General features: G+C 38.9%; 5 protein-coding genes across 5 annotated transcripts; all 5 read left to right on the top strand.

The window, feature by feature from the left end:
• Positions 1-247: 247 nt before the first annotated feature.
• LOC17898697 (uncharacterized protein At1g08160) lies at positions 248-1,205 on the top strand. Its single transcript, XM_006304125.2, has one exon. The coding sequence runs from the start codon at positions 306-308 to the stop codon at positions 972-974; it is 669 nt and encodes a 222-aa protein (XP_006304187.1). The 5' UTR covers positions 248-305; the 3' UTR covers positions 975-1,205.
• A 336-nt stretch (positions 1,206-1,541) lies between these two features.
• Positions 1,542-4,515, top strand: LOC17898974 (cation/H(+) antiporter 5). The gene is made up of 4 exons (XM_006304685.2): positions 1,542-1,893; positions 1,992-3,011; positions 3,096-3,755; positions 3,957-4,515. The coding sequence occupies exons 1-4, from the start codon at positions 1,609-1,611 to the stop codon at positions 4,422-4,424; spliced, it is 2,433 nt and encodes an 810-aa protein (XP_006304747.1). The 5' UTR covers positions 1,542-1,608; the 3' UTR covers positions 4,425-4,515.
• Positions 4,516-5,380: 865 nt separating this feature from the next.
• On the top strand, positions 5,381-8,496 carry LOC17900735 (cation/H(+) antiporter 6A). The gene is made up of 4 exons (XM_006306290.2): positions 5,381-5,782; positions 5,882-6,898; positions 7,005-7,667; positions 7,774-8,496. The coding sequence occupies exons 1-4, from the start codon at positions 5,504-5,506 to the stop codon at positions 8,269-8,271; spliced, it is 2,457 nt and encodes an 818-aa protein (XP_006306352.1). The 5' UTR covers positions 5,381-5,503; the 3' UTR covers positions 8,272-8,496.
• Positions 8,497-8,962: 466 nt separating this feature from the next.
• Positions 8,963-11,695, top strand: LOC17900124 (cation/H(+) antiporter 6B). Its single transcript, XM_006304699.1, has 4 exons — positions 8,963-9,250; positions 9,335-10,345; positions 10,439-11,092; positions 11,267-11,695. The coding sequence occupies exons 1-4, from the start codon at positions 8,963-8,965 to the stop codon at positions 11,693-11,695; spliced, it is 2,382 nt and encodes a 793-aa protein (XP_006304761.1).
• Positions 11,696-11,932: 237 nt separating this feature from the next.
• Positions 11,933-16,985, top strand: LOC17899705 (DNA ligase 1). The gene is made up of 17 exons (XM_006303847.2): positions 11,933-12,764; positions 12,899-13,015; positions 13,149-13,250; positions 13,330-13,446; positions 13,708-13,938; positions 14,043-14,137; positions 14,218-14,305; positions 14,542-14,673; positions 14,771-14,883; positions 15,466-15,567; positions 15,650-15,711; positions 15,791-15,862; positions 15,954-16,027; positions 16,126-16,182; positions 16,288-16,365; positions 16,514-16,591; positions 16,706-16,985. Exons 1-17 carry the CDS (start codon positions 11,970-11,972, stop codon positions 16,772-16,774), a joined length of 2,382 nt encoding a protein of 793 aa, XP_006303909.1. The 5' UTR covers positions 11,933-11,969; the 3' UTR covers positions 16,775-16,985.
• Positions 16,986-17,201: the final 216 nt, after the last annotated feature.

Below are 17,201 nucleotides of genomic sequence, written 5' to 3'. Positions count from 1 at the left end.
GTGATAAAAGTTGCAACATGAAGCAAAGAATTAAACCAAGAAGAAAAATAATAAAAAAGGTAGGAATCTTCCAGCTTCCAAGATTTCTTGATTTATTCACAAGCAAGTGTAAAGAATTAAGAGTATTCAATCAATAGTTTTGGGACTAATCCTTGTACAAAGGCAAAGAATCTAACTGTCCGTGTTTTAGTCCCTTTATATATAAATGTAACGAACCATAAGCAAAGCAATCAAATTAATCATTTTGCTCCTCTATCCTCTCCCCAACAGTTAACTACAAGTACGTCAAAATCTTCTCTGACAAAATGGTTCCTCAAAACCCAGCGCACCAACCTCCTCGGCGAACGCTACCACCGCAACCCCAATCGCACTCGCAACCTCGACCACAAGCGCTGCCAGGTAGACGTATGAACCCTGTCCTATGCATCATCGTCGCCCTCGTCCTCTTGGGACTCCTTGTGGGTCTCGCTATATTGATCACATACCTCACCCTAAGGCCAAAGCGACTCATCTACACAGTAGAAGCCGCGTCGGTCCAAGAATTTGCTATAGGCAACAAAGACGATCACATTAACGCCAAATTCAGCTATGTGATCAAATCATACAACCCGGAGAAACATGTCTCCGTAAGGTACCACTCCATGCGTATCTCAACGGCTCACCATAACCAGTCCGTTGCTCACAGAGAGATTTCTCCTTTCAAGCAACGTTCTAAGAACGAGACGAGGATCGAGACGCAGCTCGTGTCGCATAACGTGGCACTGTCTAAGTTCAATGCCAAGGACTTGAGGGCTGAAAAAACGAAAGGTATCATCGAAATGGAAGTGTATATAACGGCTAAAGTGAGCTACAAGACGTGGATTTTCAGGTCGAGGAGACGTACGTTGAAGGCTGTGTGTACGCCGATCATGATCAACGTTACGGCGAGCTCGTTGGATGGATTCCAGAGAGTGTTATGCCGAACTCGTCTTTAGTTTCAACTATTATCACCTTGCATTGGTTCCATTTGTGTGCAAATTTGCTATGTGCCCTTGATTGATTAATTAATGATTGTGTGTGTTTTTCTTTGGTTTTGTTCTTGTCTGTCACTCATTCTATTTGTTTCTTTTCATATATATTTTTTTCTGGGTTATAAATTGCTTTACATTTTTATTGCTCCATAAGTACTTTATTCAATTTGTTGATATATGGATTTTTTTTTTAATATCAATTTAATAAGATATGACGATTTTATTGATCAACATCTACATGCAAAACTATTACGTTGTCCGAATATGTCGGGGATCTCTAACTAAACTTTGATAAAAACCCAACAGAAACTATTTGATGGAGGTTCCTAAATAAGCAGAGAGGTAAAACAATAATAAATTAGCCGCCAGATAAAGAGACAGTTAACAAGAAAAGAAAAAAGTAATATAGATTGAGAGAGACAGATGATTTAACAACTATTTTTAGCAGTGCCTTCATGCACGTTAATTTCTTCTAATAAAGACAATCTGACACATGAAGATTTTATGTATTTCGTATTTTTCTGGAAACTGTAAATCCTCTATTTCTTCTTCTCCCAAGAAGAAATAGAATCTAGCCATCCGGGTTTGGGTAGAAGAAATGGATGATTATTCATTTAACATTACCTACTGGGAAGAGTTCTCATATCGTGGTTATGGCATAAGTGAAAACGGGGCCTTGTTCTGCGAACAACTACCTCATATTGTGAGCTCTGGTGGCGTGTGGGAGAAGCAACTAATACATCGACACGGGTTGAGTTTATGGGAATACAGTCTTCCCCTTACGGAGGCCGTAATCGTTTTAGTACTCTGTTTATGGCATTTTATCTATTTCTTGCTAAAGAAGATACGTCTCCCGGTGCCAAAATTCACCGCTATGATGCTTGTAAGAGATCTATTCCTCTTTTTTTTAAAAAAAAATATTTTATTTAAAATGTTTGCTTTGATTGATCGGAAATTTTTTATTGAAATAATTTGTTGAAGGCCGGGGCAGCTTTGAGCCAGACAAGTCTTTTGCCGAATGACTGGATGGTCAACCAAATATTTTTCCCGGATGATGAAAGGCCAAAAGTCCCTGAGTCGATTGGTGGGTTCGCTTTTATCCTTTATTGGTTCCTAGAAGGTGTCAAAATGGATATTGGTATGGTTAAGAAGACAGGTTCGAAAGTGATTGTAACAGGAATTGTCACAGTTATTGTCCCCATTTTCGTGGCTAACATGGTGTTTGGTAAGCTAAGAGAGACAGGGGGGAAATACTTGACAGGAGTTGAGTACAGGACAATTTTATTCATGCAGACCATCTCCGCATTCACGGGTATCTCAAGGCTAATAAGGGATCTCCAGATCAATCACTCAGAGTTTGGAAGGATCGTGCTTTCGACGGCTATGGTGGCGGATATAACGGGTTTTGGTGTTAATATAGTTGCCCTTGTGGCATGGTCGGACTGGAGGGTTTCTGTGATCCAAGGGGTAGGGCTTGTCGGATATGTCGTATTCATGGTTTGGGTTGTGAGACCTGCGATGTTTTGGGTGATCAGACGGACACCGGAAGAGAGACCCGTGAAGGAATGCTTCATCTACATCATCATCATTATGGCCTTCGGTGGTTACTATTGTTTGAAGATGATTCACATGTTTCCAGCAGTTGGACCCTTCATTTTGGGTTTGTGTGTGCCTCACGGTCCTCCTTTAGGGTCTGCATTGGTACAAAAATTTGAAAGCTTTAACTCTGGAATACTTTTGCCACTTTTCTTGTTCTTCCCAATGCTGCAAATCGATGGACCTTGGTTAGTTAACCAGATCGGTCAGCTAAGGCATTTTGATGGTCAGCTGTACGAAGCCTTGACCATCATCGTCGTTGTCTCCGTTGCCAAGATTATCGTCTCAACCATTCCTCCACTGCTATCCAAAATGCCTCCGATCGACTCTTTCGTTATGGCACTCATCCTCAGCAACAAAGGAATTGTTGAGCTGTGTTATTTTATGTACTCCGTTGAAGGCAAAGTGAGTTCTGATATTTTTTTTTTTTTTTTTTTTTGTCGTCGTACTTTTTCTTGGTTTATAACATTTTTTGTGTTAAATTTACAGGCTCTTCAACCGAAGTCCTTTACCACAATGGCTACGATGATTCTAATAAGCTCAACGATATTACCAGTGACGATACATTATCTATATGATTCGTCAAAACGATTCATTAGTTTCCAGAAGCGGAATCTAATGACCTTGAAGCTTGGATCAGAGCTGAGGTTTCTATTGTGCATTCACAAAGCAGACCACATAGCGGGGATGATCAACATCCTAGAGCAATCTTTCCCTCTACAAGAATCCTCAATCACTTGCTACGTGCTTCACCTCGTGGAGCTTGTGGGTTTGGACAATCCACTCTTCATCTCCCACCAGATGCAAACGGCTGAACCGGGGAGCCGGTCTTATTCAAATAACGTCTTAATCGCCTTTGATAACTTCAAACATTACTGGAAATCAATAACGCTGGAATTGTTCACATCCATTTCAAACCCAAAGTACATGCATCAAGAGATTTACTCACTCGCTCTCGACAAACAAGCTTCGTTCATCATGCTCCCTTTCCACAGAATATGGTCCCTTGACCAGACAACGGTGGTCTCAGACGATGTGATGCGTAGGAACGCTAACATTAATATCTTGAGACAAGCGCCTTGCTCCGTGGGAATCTTTGTTCATCGCCAAAACCTTATATCTTCGCAAAAGAGCAATCATTCTTTTAAGGTAGGTACACATGCATATATATATTGAAGTTTTGGATGTCTCGAACGCTAATTATGTATGCGCTTGAATTTTTGTTTACTCCTATATGTGAGAGTAATAAGTCATGGGATTATATGAAAAAATATATATATATACAAGCTAACATGCATGTGACTGTTCTACCTTTGTTTGTAAACACTTGACATCTCTTCCATCATCCAGGTGTGCGCAATTTTTGTGGGCGGGAAAGATGACAGAGAAGCCTTGGCATTGGGGAGGCATATGATGAGGAACCAGAATGTGAGCCTAACAGTGTTGAAACTAATCCCAGCGACAGTGGCTGGGATGACCACTGGATGGGATCAGATGCTTGACACGGCAGAGGTTAAGGAGGTACTGAGGAACAATAACACAAATGCTGGAGGAGAACATAGTTTTGTGGAATACGTGGAGGAGACAGTCAACGACGGTTCAGACACATCAACACTCCTTCTCTCGATTGCTAATTCCTTTGATTTATTCGTGGTGGGGAGGAGCGCCGGAGTAGGGACCGACGTGACAAGTGCACTGAGTGAGTGGACGGAGTTTCATGAGTTAGGTGTGATCGGAGATTTGTTGATATCTAAAGATTTTCCCCGTAGAGGTTCGGTGCTGGTGGTGCAACAACAACAGAATGTAGCTTGTAGATGATTTTTATTAACATTCATGTCCATTCTTTATTCATTTATACGATACCAAAATAGAAATATACACTTCTCTCTCACACGAGACACATTTCTATCCCCGAAATTTAATGTGAGAGAACTTTCATTTTTTATCCCCAGATATTTCACTATAATCAATTTTGGAGAGTTTACAAGTTTTAAGCTCATTTCTGCTAATACAATTACAAAGAGAATTACGATAAAAAGAAAAAAGCAATATAAAATTACAAAGTACACAGTATAGACTTTAAATATTCGTTTGATCGTTCAAAAAATGATATTAGATCATTTTACGTACTAAAAATATTCTACGAAATTCCCCGATCAAAATCTTTGTGAGAATCTATTATCAACCAATGGGAGTTGAATTAAAAGATCGTTTAGAGGTGATTCACATTTTGCTCGTATTTCTTGATAGCTCAAATATCACAATATATATATTATTGAATCTAACGTCCAATCAGTTAGCAAAAACTTAATTAATCTTGTGATTATGCTTTACATATCGGGTTGGAGCAGATTAATTTAGAGAAATTTACTAAGGGATTAATTTGGTATATTTAATTTGGTTACATGGATACTAATCTTACCTTGCCTTGATTAGTAATTACTTTATAGTCTCTTTAATACCTACTATTCTTTGCTTTATTATTTTCCTTAAAAGTACACGTATAATGTAATGTAGCTTTAATATTGATTAGTTGTAATAAACGACGATGTACAATCAATCATACGTGTGTTTTATGTTGACAAGAAATAGGATACGGAGAATAGTATAGGCTTATAGCTATTAAAAGAAAAAAAGAATAGAAAGGGCTAAATTTTAACTGTGCACTTTGAGATGCGTATCTGTTGTTTGCTGATCATTCAACTTTGGTCAAAATTTATAACAAATCCTTCCTAGTCCTCTTTTTTTTTTTTTTTAGTGGTTTTAAACTCTTCCTAGTCTTCTTTCTCCCCAACGCTACTCAACAACGAAGAGAAGTTTTAGATCTTGATCCCAACAAGATCTTGATCCCAAAGCTTCTCTTCATAATTAACTTTCAATTTTATTTATTTTCTAAAATGAGTAAAGATTTGGATCTGAATTATTGGGACGTGTCATGGAGAGGCTACAAGGAAGAAAAGAACTCGTCACGCTTTTGCGAGACACATCCTTTCATGGTAAACTCGCATGGGATATGGGAAGTGCTGAGTTACAAGAAAACAGGGATGAGTTTTTCGGAATATCCGCTCCCGAATCTTGAGATCATTATATTTTCTACCTTTTTTATATGGCAGCTCCTCGACATCTCATGCAACAAAATTGGTCTTCGATTACCTAGATTTGCCTACATGATGATCGTGAGTATTCTTAATCTCTTTCATCCCCACCACCTTCATGTTATATATATATCATTACAGCGTATATTCCTAACTTGATGTAATGTATTGTTGTTTTAGGCTGGGGTAATCTTAGGTCAGACTTGTCATATAAGCAACAAGTCTTGGCTCCATAACGTATATTTCCCTGATGATAAACGACCAAAGGTGGCCGAGACTCTAGGGGCTTTCGGATTTCTTATATATTGGTTCCTTAAAGGTGTGACCATGGATGCCGGAATGCCATTTAGGATGGGAAAAAAAGCTGCTGTGATCGGGTTCACCACAATGATGGTACCCTTGGTTTGTGGCACCTTCACCTTCAGATGGAGAGAACGAGGAGGGATAAGCTTGAGAACAACGGAATACAGGTTGATCATATTCTTGCAAAGCATATCCGCGTTCACAAGCGTCGACACGCTCCTAAAAGATCTCAAGATCAAACACTCAGAGTTTGGGAGGATAGCGCTCTCTGGTGCTATGGTGACCGACGTGTTGGCTTTTGTTGTAACATTTTTTAATGCAATCTACTGGGAAGGAAAACATGGCATATTCCAAACCATAGGTTTTTGCATCTTTGTCGGGCTTATGATATATGTTGTGAGGCCATCTATGTATTGGGTGATCAAGCAAACTCCAGAAGGGAGGCCGGTCAAAGATTTCTACATATACTGGATTTTTGCACTTGCTTTCGCTTCGTTCCATTATTTTGACAAGCTTGTTAGTCTTTTCGGACCCGCGGGGTCGTTTGTTTTTGGCTTGACTGTTCCAAATGGAGATCCTCTCGGTGCTACTTTGGTTCAAAAGTTTGAGAGCTTTAATCTTGGAGCTATCTTGCCACTCTTTGGATCATTAAGCATGATGCAGTTAGATCTCTTATGGTTGCTCAAAGAGTCTGGAAATTTAGTACGGATGGAGGGTCAAGTTTATGAGGTCGTTTCCTTTGTTCTTTTGGTGAATGCCTCAAAATTCATTGCTTCCACCATAGCTGCGTATTCTTTTAAAATGCCCTTAAGAGACTCCTTTGCTTTAGCCCTTGTTCTTTGTAATAAGGGTATCTTCGAGATCGCCTACTACATATACTCAGTTGAGAGAAAGGTGCGTTTAATTAACTCTATATATCAATATAGAAGACTAAATAGTTTTATTGTCATACATATGATGAACATCAAACTTATTAAATCTCATCGGACATCTTTCACAGCAAATAAGGCCAGAGGTTTTCACAGTCCTGGCTACCGTCACCCTCTTGAACTCTATCATTATACCAATGGCCTTGGAGCTCGTGCATGACCCAACCAAAAGATTCAAATGTTACCGAAAAAGGAATTTGATGATCTTGAAAGATGGAGCGGAACTCCAATGTCTTATGTGCGTCTCCAAACCTGATCACATAACTTCGATGACCAGCCTTTTAGAAGCTTTTAACCCATCACAAGACTCTCCAATGGCGTGTAACATACTTCACCTCATTGAACTTTTGGGTCAAGCCAATCCCATGTTCATTTCCCACCAGTTGCAACAACCAGAGCCCGGAAGTACGTCCTGTTCCGACAATGTCATAAACTCCTTCCGTCGCTTCCAGAAAAACTTCTTCGAATATACATCGCTGGATATTTTCACTTCCGTATCCATCTCCCAACACATGCATGAGGACATTTGTTGGCTAGCCCTATCCAGAAACCTATCTCTCATTTTGCTTCCTTTCCACCGGATTTGGTCTGTTGATCGATCCACTATCATCTCCAACGATGATAAGCTGAGAATGCTCAACATTAACGTCCTGAAACGAGCCCCATGCTCTGTTGGAATCTTCATCTACCGCAAGCCCGTCGTCGAATCTCATATGGCTAAGTACCAGAGCAAGGTAATTAACTATACCACTTTTCATATTCTTTTTTAATTTATTTATTATAAATTTATTTAAAAGCCATTTTTCTCATTGGGCCTTATTAACGTTCTCGTCTCTGCAGATATGTTTGATTTTTAATGGTGGAAAAGACGATATAGAAGCTTTGGCGATAGCAAATCGAATGAGACTGACAGAAAAGGGAACAAGCCTAACGATCATAAGATTCATTCCAAATTTTTCTGAAATGGAGAACCAGGAGTGGGAGAAGCAGCAAAAGCTTAACCTAAAGGAGAGCGTGATCAACATTATTGGTTCCAACGTAAAAAAAAATGATGACAAAGTGACATACATCGATAAAGCGGTTTCTGATGGATCCGAGACTTCAAAAATCTTACGAGCAATGGCGAATGATTTCGACTTGTTTATCGTTGGTAGAGGCAGTGGAGTAGGTACTGAGGCTACTAGTGGAATTAGTGAATGGACAGAGTTCGATGAATTGGGACCCCTTGGAGATTTACTAGCGTCACATGAATATCCTTCCAGAGCATCCGTGTTGGTTGTACAAAAACAAGAGTACATTCATCATACAAAAAGCAAAAAACGGCTAAAGAAGAAGTAATGCAAGATATATATATGTATGTACAACGATCGACCAGCTGCTTCGTGTTGTATTTCTTAACATCGAAGATTAGTTTAGGATGCTTAAAATGGCTCGAGTTGCTTGTGGTATGATAACTTCACGATTTTGATCAAATATTTTTATAGTAATAACAAATTTAAGTATGTTCTTGTGGGCATATATTGATCGTCTCCTTTGTTGTCACAATTCAAATATAGATTCTCTTGTAATAACATAGTCTATTTTAACACACATACTGATTATTAATTACATTAGGATTGTTATCACAATTCAAATATAGATTCTTTTTTAATAATAATAACATGATCTGTTTTATACGTACACATAATGAATACCAGACGTTATCAGTAATTACATTAATTAGGCGTTAAAGATTGAGTTTTGAGGTCCTTATTATCACCCTATCTTGCCATCTTATTTAAAATGGTTAGAGTGTTTATTTAGAGTGCCTAATGAGATCATTTTATCTTAAATTCAAACACCAAAAACACGTGGACCATACAACCCCTATATTTATACCTTATGCTAATTATAGAGATATATTCGGGATCTGTGTGAAAACCATTAGACCGGGTTTTTAAAGTTCTCTGCTAAACCTTTTCATTGCCAAGATTTCTTTTTGTGTGTTTGATTTTGGTTTTACATAGACAAGATTATATATTTGTCACAAATGGATGCAGAACAAGCGACTTGGCGTCAAGAGATCATGTGGGACGACGATGGGAAAAGAGCAGAGATGGGGGAGAAGATGTTTTGCGATGTAAGTCCACATATAATGTTGAACTCACACGGCGTGTTGGAGAAAATGGCTTCCGGATCTGAGGGAATGGAATTCTGGGAGTACCCTCTTCCTCAGCTGGAGATCATCATTCTCTCCACATTCCTGTTCTGGCGTTTTTTTGATATCTTGTTCAAGAAGTTACGTGTTCCTATCCCCAAATTTACCTCCATGATGCTTGTAAGTTATTAGGGTTTCAGATATCTAGATTTGACCAGTCAACCATGTTGGGATAAAATTACACGTTTTCTCTTGTTTTTGAAGGTTGGGGCAGTCTTGAGCGAGGTGTTGCAGTCGGTGAAAATGTCATGGTTTCAGGATATATTTATCCATGAGAACAAGTATATGCCAAATGTTGCTGAGACTATTGGCGCATTTGCTTTTACCCTAGATTGGTTCCTAAGAGGAGTGACTACAGATGTTGGAATGGTCAAAAAGTCTGGAACTAAGAGTGTTGTAATTGGATTCACCTCAATGATCATCCCATGGCAAATAGGAAAACTCATTTATTCATCTAGAGAGAAATCAAGTATCCCGACCATGTCAGGGATGGAGTATGCTATAATGACTTTCACCATGAGCGTGACGCCCTTTACTTGCCTCAACATGTTCCTTACCGACCTCAAAATAGTTCACACTGAGTTCGGCCAAATAGCTCAGTCATCTGGAATGGTAACCGATGTCCTTGCCTTTTTCTTGACTGTATGGAATTACGTAAGCCGCGATGATGGAATACGTATGGGAGTTGCTTTTATGCTCTTCTTTACTTTTTTGTTTCTTGTGCGACAATTTATGCACTGGGTTATCAGACACACGCCAGAAGGAGTTCCGGTGAGGAACATGTATCTCTACATTGGTCTCTTGCTGGCTTACTTATCTTATCTTTTCTGGAGTCACTATTTATTCTTCGGACCGTTGGGGGCATTTATTCTTGGTTTGGCTATTCCTAACGGACCACCTTTAGGTTCAGTTTTTATACAAAAATTCGATAGCTTCAATGAGGGCCTTTTTTTACCCCTCTTTGGATCACTTACCATGATTAAACTAGATTGGTCATTTTTACGCAAGGAGTTTGGAAATGGAAAACATTTCGAGGGACATATGCACGAGTGTTTTTCATTCCTTGCCATCTTATACATGACGAAATTTGCTTCTTCGTTCTCGGTCGCCATAGCTGCAAAGATGCCCTTGAGAGACTCAGTTATCCTAGGTATCATTATGGGCACCAAGAGTAGTTTCGAGCTGGCTTACGTACTCCAAGCCTTCGAAAAATACGTAAGAATATATTTGCTACAGTCATATAAGGATGATCCTCTTAATTTGTATATCTCTGTTTTCATGTTTTTAATGTTTCTCATATTTTAACAGAGTATTAGTCTGGAGCTTTTCACGCTCATGGGTGTATACATTCTCGTAAACTCTTTGTTAACACCAATGTCTATACATATCTTGTATGATCGGTCGAAGAGATCAGCGTGTTACGGAAGAAGAAACTTGAAACACAATTCAGAACTGCAAACGCTGGTGTGCATCAACAAGCCTGACAACATAACATCAATGATTAGCCTTCTTAGAGCTACTTCTCCATCTAAAGACTCGCCAATGGATTGTTGTGTTCTTCACCTAATCGAGCTAGTGGGTCAAGCTAATCCCACGTTTATCTCCCACCAGCTTCAGAAACCAAAACCTGGAAGTCGGTCTTATTCCGAAAATGTCATAAGCTCTTTCCAAATGTTTCAAGAGACTTATTGGGACTCTGCTTCCATAAACATGTTCACGTCTTTAACTTCCGCTAAAGAGATGCATGAACACATATGTTGGTTTGCTCTTGATAAAGGTTCAAATCTTATTCTCCTCTCGTTTCACCGCACTTGGGGGCCTAACGGAAATGACATTATCTCAGACGATCAAACCCAAAGAAGTCTTAATCGTAGCGTTCTGAAACGAGCCCCTTGCTCTGTCGGAATCTTTGTTCATCGCAAACCAATCTGGCAACCCAAATCCGTAGAATCTCCATGCCGTGTACGTAATTATATGCATTCTAAATTATACTCACTTTTACTAACCAAGAAATTTCTAGAATTTTTACTAGTTCATAATCTAAATTATAGTGCATATAAAAAAGTTGTTAATTAGGAGCTGCCACATGAGAAATTGAGATGTTGAATCTTCTTGATGGTCACACACTGATTGCAGGTATGCTTGATTTACGTGGGTGGAAATGACGACAAAGAGGCCTTGGCATTAGCTGACCACATGAGAGGCAACCAACAAGTGAGCCTAACGGTGATTTGCGTGATCCCTGCATCTCATGCCGAGGAGAATACCAAGAGGAGTCGTAGTCAAATGGCAGACATGAACAGTCACGAAGAGAAGCCTCGAGATAACTCCATCATCATTGAATTGACAGTGGCGGATGGCACGGAGACTTCCAAATTTTTGCACTCGGTGGCTTACGACTATGAACTATTTGTAGTCGGTAGAAGAAGCGGGATTGGTACTACGGTCACTAAAGGACTTGGGGACTGGATGGAATTCGACGAACTTGGAGTCATCCGAGATTTGTTAGCATCTGAATATTTCCCTTCTAGAGCTTCCGTGTTGATAGTCCAACAACGAGAATGACTTAGCCTTAACCCTAGAATTAGAAATTACAGCTTCAATCTTGTTTTCTTTTTCTCAAATTAAATTAGAGACTCAAAAACATTAAATCCCACTATAGGGTTCGGGCCCATTAGAGTCCTGACATATCTTGGCCCGTTTCAGGCTGTCCTAATTTGGCCCAATAAGAGACGCGGGCAAAATAATTCTGCCGCCATTATCATCAACCTGAGTTTCTTCAAGGTTTGCAAATTTGCAACTCATGTCCTTCCTAAAACCCTAATTTCAAATTCGACTGATGTTAGCAATTCGATCATCAAATTACCTCCGATGCATACCCTGTCTCTCTACTAAAACCCAATTCTCTCAGTTCTCCTCCGTTTTGCTGTCTTTTAGCCGCAGAGTTTCCCACTTGCGTCTTAGCTCGTGCTACAGAGCCATGTCTTCTTCCCGCCCTTCTGCATTTGACGCTCTTATGTCAAATGCTCGCGCAGCTGCCAAGAAGAAGACGCCTCAGACCTCCGCCTTGTCTCGTTCTCCGAACAAAAGGAAAATTGCGGAAACCCAAGACGCTAATTTGACCAAAACTCTTGTTTCCGAAGGTACACTACCGAAAGCTGAGGATCCCGTGGAGCTTGTTTCTGATTCCGCAAACCCCAGATCGGATAAGTCGTCAATTGCGGAAGACTCGAAGGCCGGAGCCAAAAAGTCTAGGACTTTGAGCAAAACGGATAAAATTGACGAAATGAAGAGCAAAATTGGAATGTTGAAGAAGAAGCCCAATGATTTCGATCCTGAGAAAATGTGTTGCTGGGAGAAAGGGGAGAGGGTTCCGTTTCTGTTTCTGGCATTGGCTTTTGATCTGATTTCAAATGAAAGTGGCCGAATTGTGATTACCGATATTCTGTGTAACATGTTGAGAACCGTTATTGCCACCACGCCCGGAGATTTGGTTGCTACTGTTTATCTTTCTGCGAATGAGATTGCTCCTGCTCATGAAGGTATAGAATTGGGAATTGGTGAGGGTTCAATCATCAAGGCAATCTCTGAAGCTTTTGGTAGAACTGAGGATCAAGTGAAGAAGCAGAATACGGTATGTTGACTTTTTATTTATTTATTTATAGTTTGGTTGCGTTACAATACAATGAACCTGTCTGGTGGAATGTGCTTGCAATAAGGTTTCAGAATAAGAAAGTTAGCAGTTCTGAAATTGAACTCCATTTATAGGAACTGGGAGACTTGGGGCTTGTAGCAAAAGGAAGCCGTTCGACTCAGACTATGATGTTTAAGCCCGAACCATTGACTGTTGTCAAGGTTTTTGATACATTTCGACAAATTGCTAAGGTATTTTGAACCCATGATTGTTTATGGCTTTTGAATACCTGAAATTTTGGTTATGGTTTTAATGAGATTCAATCAACATTCTTTTGTTTGACAATAAGAGATGAGTGGGACTATTGCATGTTAATTATTGTAGGAAACTGGAAAAGATAGTACGGAAAAGAAGAAGAATCGAATGAAGGCACTTCTTGTGGCAACAACAGACTGTGAACCTCTATACTTAACACGTTTACTTCAGGTATGCATCATTTGCCACAGCCTTTTTTCTGCTCATTTGTTTGGGTTCGTTATTCCTTCCTTTATAAATTACCTTGCAGGCGAAATTGCGGTTAGGGTTCTCAGGTCAGACTGTCTTAGCTGCTTTGGGACAAGCAGCTGTATATAATGAAGAGCACTCAAAGCCGCCCCCGAATACCAAGTCTCCTTTAGAAGAGGTTTGCTTTTTCTGTTAGTTTTCGTAGTTTCCATTTTGTTATCATCATCCATTATCTCTGAGTAACCATATATTTTCTGAGCTACTATATCAATATAGCTTGAGGCTTTAAAATATCTATGTAGTATTCTTTGAGAGAGGTCACAATTTACCTCCTATGCATTTCTGTATATTTTTGTTTTTATTATAATATTTTGAATGTGTGTAGTTTTATGTCAGTATACTTCGTTCCTGGATCCATCCTTTTGCTCTCTTCTTGTAGGCTGCGAAAATTGTTAAACAAGTCTTCACTGTGCTTCCTGTCTATGACATTATTGTTCCTGCTCTTCTATCTGGTGGTGTGTGGAATCTTCCAAAAACTTGTAATTTTACACTGGGTGTTCCAATTGGACCCATGCTTGCAAAACCAACCAAAGGTGTAGCAGAGATACTGAATAAATTCCAGGACATAGTTTTCACATGCGAATACAAATATGATGGCGAACGTGCACAGGTGATATCTTGCTGTCCACTTAATTCGAATGAATGCTGTACCTAGGTCTGACTTATTTAAATATGTTGCCATGGTTTGGCTTACTATCAATTAAATTTCTGCAGATACATTTTATGGAGGATGGTACATTTGAGATATACAGTCGAAATGCGGAAAGAAACACTGGGAAGTACCCGGATGTTGCGATTGCGTTATCAAGGTAAACCTCTGGTGTAACTTGTTGAAAACCTTATGAAAGAACAAATCTTTCTACTGAAGCTGTAAATAATCTCTCTGCAGATTAAAGAAGCCGTCTGTGAAGTCTTTTATTTTGGATTGTGAGGTTGTTGCTTTCGACAGGGAGAAAAAGAAAATTCTTCCATTCCAGGTTACATTTGTGGATATTTATGGCACTTTTAACAGATAGTTTTGGTGATTCACCTAATTCTGCTTATGATCATGCGTAAGTTTAGTGTTGATATGAAGAGGATTATTGAAATATATCAACTGCTATAACACTCTTTCTTACCTGGATTAATTTACTTTATGTGAAGCTAGCTATTTTAACTACTTGACTAGATGTCTAGTTTTATATTTTCTTGTTTTTTTTTTTCTCTTTTTCAGATTTTAAGCACTCGAGCCCGTAAAAATGTGAATGTCAATGATATTAAGGTTGGCGTATGCATCTTTGCTTTTGACATGTTATATCTAAATGGCCAACAACTTATCCAGGAGAATCTTAATATTCGCCGAGAGGTCAGTAAGACATCAATATATTTTGTTTTCCCTTGGTTTCAGTGAAGTAATTGTTGTGCAAATATGTAATCATTTGTGTGCACCTTGCTTCAAACAGAAGCTATACGAATCATTTGAGGAAGATCCTGGTTATTTCCAGTTTGCAACTGCTCTAACATCGAGCGACATCGATGAAATACAAAAGTTTCTTGACGCTTCTGTTGATGTTGGGTATATATCTTGACTTCTCTGGATATATAACAAGCGTGGTAAACTTTGGTGTAAATTGTTGCCTAGCATTTTCTCTTTTGTAGCATTTTTTACCTTCAGCTGCACTCACAGAAAATTAGAGGATCTGGTAGATATTTACTGCTTCTGAGTATTTTATTTTATAGAGTCATATCTTACATGTTCAACATTAGCAATTTGACCATGCTTGTAGTAATTGTTGCCTAGCATCTTTTCTTAAGTAGCATCTTTCATCGTCAGCTGTGTTCAAGTAGAGATTCTGGTAGATGTTTACTCATTTCGGGTATCCTATTTTAGTTAGTTCTCAGTTATATGTTTAAGGATATGATTAAATTTGCAAATTTTTACCATGCCTCTAGTGATATATGATATGTCATTGACCCTACTTCATTACCCCTATGCTGTTTCGATTTTCATCATGTGTCTTCTGGATGAAAATTGTATTTTTAGCAATTTTGACCCACACTTATATTCTCTGCAATTCCATGTCTATATATTACATAAGCATTTACCTTGTTATCTCTATAATGTTCCAGCTCTTCATCTATATATTTTGCTTTGCAGCTGTGAAGGTTTAATCATTAAAACATTGAATTCGGATGCTACATATGAGCCTGCAAAGCGATCAAATAATTGGCTAAAATTGAAGAAAGACTATATGGACAGGCAATACTCCTTTAAAAAGTTATCTCAAAAAAGTTTAAATCGAACAGTCCTTTACTAACTGACTCTAGGCTAATGTGCGCAGCATTGGAGACTCTGTGGATCTTGTACCAATTGCTGCTTTTCATGGACGTGGCAAACGCACAGGTGAAAACCATTAAGAATATATTGGATGATACATCTTCAACCTTTATGCTCTTAATAAAGATATATGCTTTCTTTCTAGGTGTCTTTGGTGCATTTTTACTCGCTTGTTACGATGTTGATAAGGAAGAGTTCCAAAGCATTTGTAAAATCGGTCAGTCTAATACAACTTAGCAATTTGCATTGCATACTGCGTTCAGTCTCTCAAGTTACTTATACCTTGGTTTTACGGTTTGGGCTACTAGGTACTGGATTTTCTGATGCCATGCTTGACGAGCGGTCGTCCAGTCTTCGCTCTCAAGTGATTGCTACTCCAAAAGTAGGATAGTTTTTTCTTCTCTCTGGCCTCCTTTTTCTGCAGTTTTATGTATGTCTTTTGCCTGAATTCTTGTTAATTGTAATTTTTCAAATATCCAGCAATACTACCGAGTTGGAGATACCCTCAATCCAGATGTTTGGTTTGAGCCCAGTGAGGTAGGATTATGTTCGCTGTTACTCAAGAATGTATCTTATATTTAACTGTTTTGAAATTTTATCTTATGGGTCAAAGTGAAAGCTAAATAATGTGCTTGCTTAAAGGTCTGGGAAGTGAAAGCAGCTGACTTGACAATTAGCCCTGTGCACCGTGCAGCTACCGGCATTGTGGACCCTGATAAGGTTTAATATTGTCTGACTTAATTTCTTCGTTTCCTTTTTGGTTTGAAACTATCTGCTGAGATTTATTTCTTATAAACCGCGGAGCTATTTTATTTTTGAGCGACCAGGAAATTATAATCTGTTGACTGTTTCAATGTTTTGTTTAAAGGGAATTTCTCTTCGCTTTCCTCGTCTGCTCCGTGTACGGGAAGACAAGAAGCCAGAGGAAGCAACATCATCCGAGCAGGTGAAGTGTCATTCTAGTGACACTCATATGTATTCAAGTCTGGGAAGAAAAGACCAGGCTGGTTTTGAAGTTCTTTCCCCTTTTCTAATTTTCAATTTCTCTGCATGTTTTCAGATTGCGGATATGTACCAAGCTCAGAAACACAATCATCCAAGCAATGAAGGCAAAGGTGACGATGATTGAGCAACTGTAATCTGCTCTCGGAGTATATTTCCTCGTATGAGATTGCGTCTAACTTGCTAATGAAGCACATTGCGTGTTTGAGTCTTCAACAGTAACTGCATATGTAAAACTGTTTTTAGGGAAAGTTAAAGAGCCCTTCTGTGGAAAAAAGTTCTGATTCATTCACTTTCACATGCTAGAAAGAAATCAAATGAGCAAATATGTCAAGTAAGGGTAATAATAATAGTCAGCGGAGGATGAGCCACTCATTACAGTGAATCAATCCTCTTCCTCCTACGTCTGTGATCGATCACAGGCAGGACCAGTTGTTGTTGGAGTGATGTCTTCCTCTATTGTTCATCATTCCGGAACGAGACAGAATCATCGTGGATTTTTTGTGAATCTATTAAAAAAATTCATAATCTAACTTTGTTCAAAAAAAAAAGAA

Source organism: Capsella rubella, unplaced genomic scaffold (genome assembly GCF_000375325.1).
Source record: "Capsella rubella cultivar Monte Gargano unplaced genomic scaffold, Caprub1_0 scaffold_1, whole genome shotgun sequence".
Taxonomy (NCBI): domain Eukaryota; kingdom Viridiplantae; phylum Streptophyta; class Magnoliopsida; order Brassicales; family Brassicaceae; genus Capsella; species Capsella rubella.
This window is presented reverse-complemented; position numbering and strand designations above follow the sequence as displayed.

Bases quoted from the DNA above. Each gene is read 5' to 3' on its own strand.
- LOC17898697 (XM_006304125.2), top strand. From the start codon at position 306: ATGGTTCCTCAAAACCCAGCGCACCAACCTCCTCGGCGAACGCTACCA.
- LOC17898974 (XM_006304685.2), top strand. From the start codon at position 1,609: ATGGATGATTATTCATTTAACATTACCTACTGGGAAGAGTTCTCATAT. The intron at 1,894-1,991 runs GTAAGAGATCTA...AATTTGTTGAAG, and splicing joins AATTCACCGCTATGATGCTT to GCCGGGGCAGCTTTGAGCCA. The intron at 3,756-3,956 runs GTAGGTACACAT...TCCATCATCCAG, and splicing joins AGAGCAATCATTCTTTTAAG to GTGTGCGCAATTTTTGTGGG.
- LOC17900735 (XM_006306290.2), top strand. From the start codon at position 5,504: ATGAGTAAAGATTTGGATCTGAATTATTGGGACGTGTCATGGAGAGGC. The intron at 5,783-5,881 runs GTGAGTATTCTT...TTGTTGTTTTAG, and splicing joins GATTTGCCTACATGATGATC to GCTGGGGTAATCTTAGGTCA. The intron at 6,899-7,004 runs GTGCGTTTAATT...CATCTTTCACAG, and splicing joins TATACTCAGTTGAGAGAAAG to CAAATAAGGCCAGAGGTTTT.
- LOC17900124 (XM_006304699.1), top strand. From the start codon at position 8,963: ATGGATGCAGAACAAGCGACTTGGCGTCAAGAGATCATGTGGGACGAC. The intron at 9,251-9,334 runs GTAAGTTATTAG...TTGTTTTTGAAG, and splicing joins AATTTACCTCCATGATGCTT to GTTGGGGCAGTCTTGAGCGA. The intron at 10,346-10,438 runs GTAAGAATATAT...ATATTTTAACAG, and splicing joins TCCAAGCCTTCGAAAAATAC to AGTATTAGTCTGGAGCTTTT.
- LOC17899705 (XM_006303847.2), top strand. From the start codon at position 11,970: ATGTTAGCAATTCGATCATCAAATTACCTCCGATGCATACCCTGTCTC. The intron at 15,568-15,649 runs GCAATACTCCTT...TAATGTGCGCAG, and splicing joins AAGAAAGACTATATGGACAG to CATTGGAGACTCTGTGGATC. The intron at 15,712-15,790 runs GTGAAAACCATT...CTTTCTTTCTAG, and splicing joins TGGACGTGGCAAACGCACAG to GTGTCTTTGGTGCATTTTTA.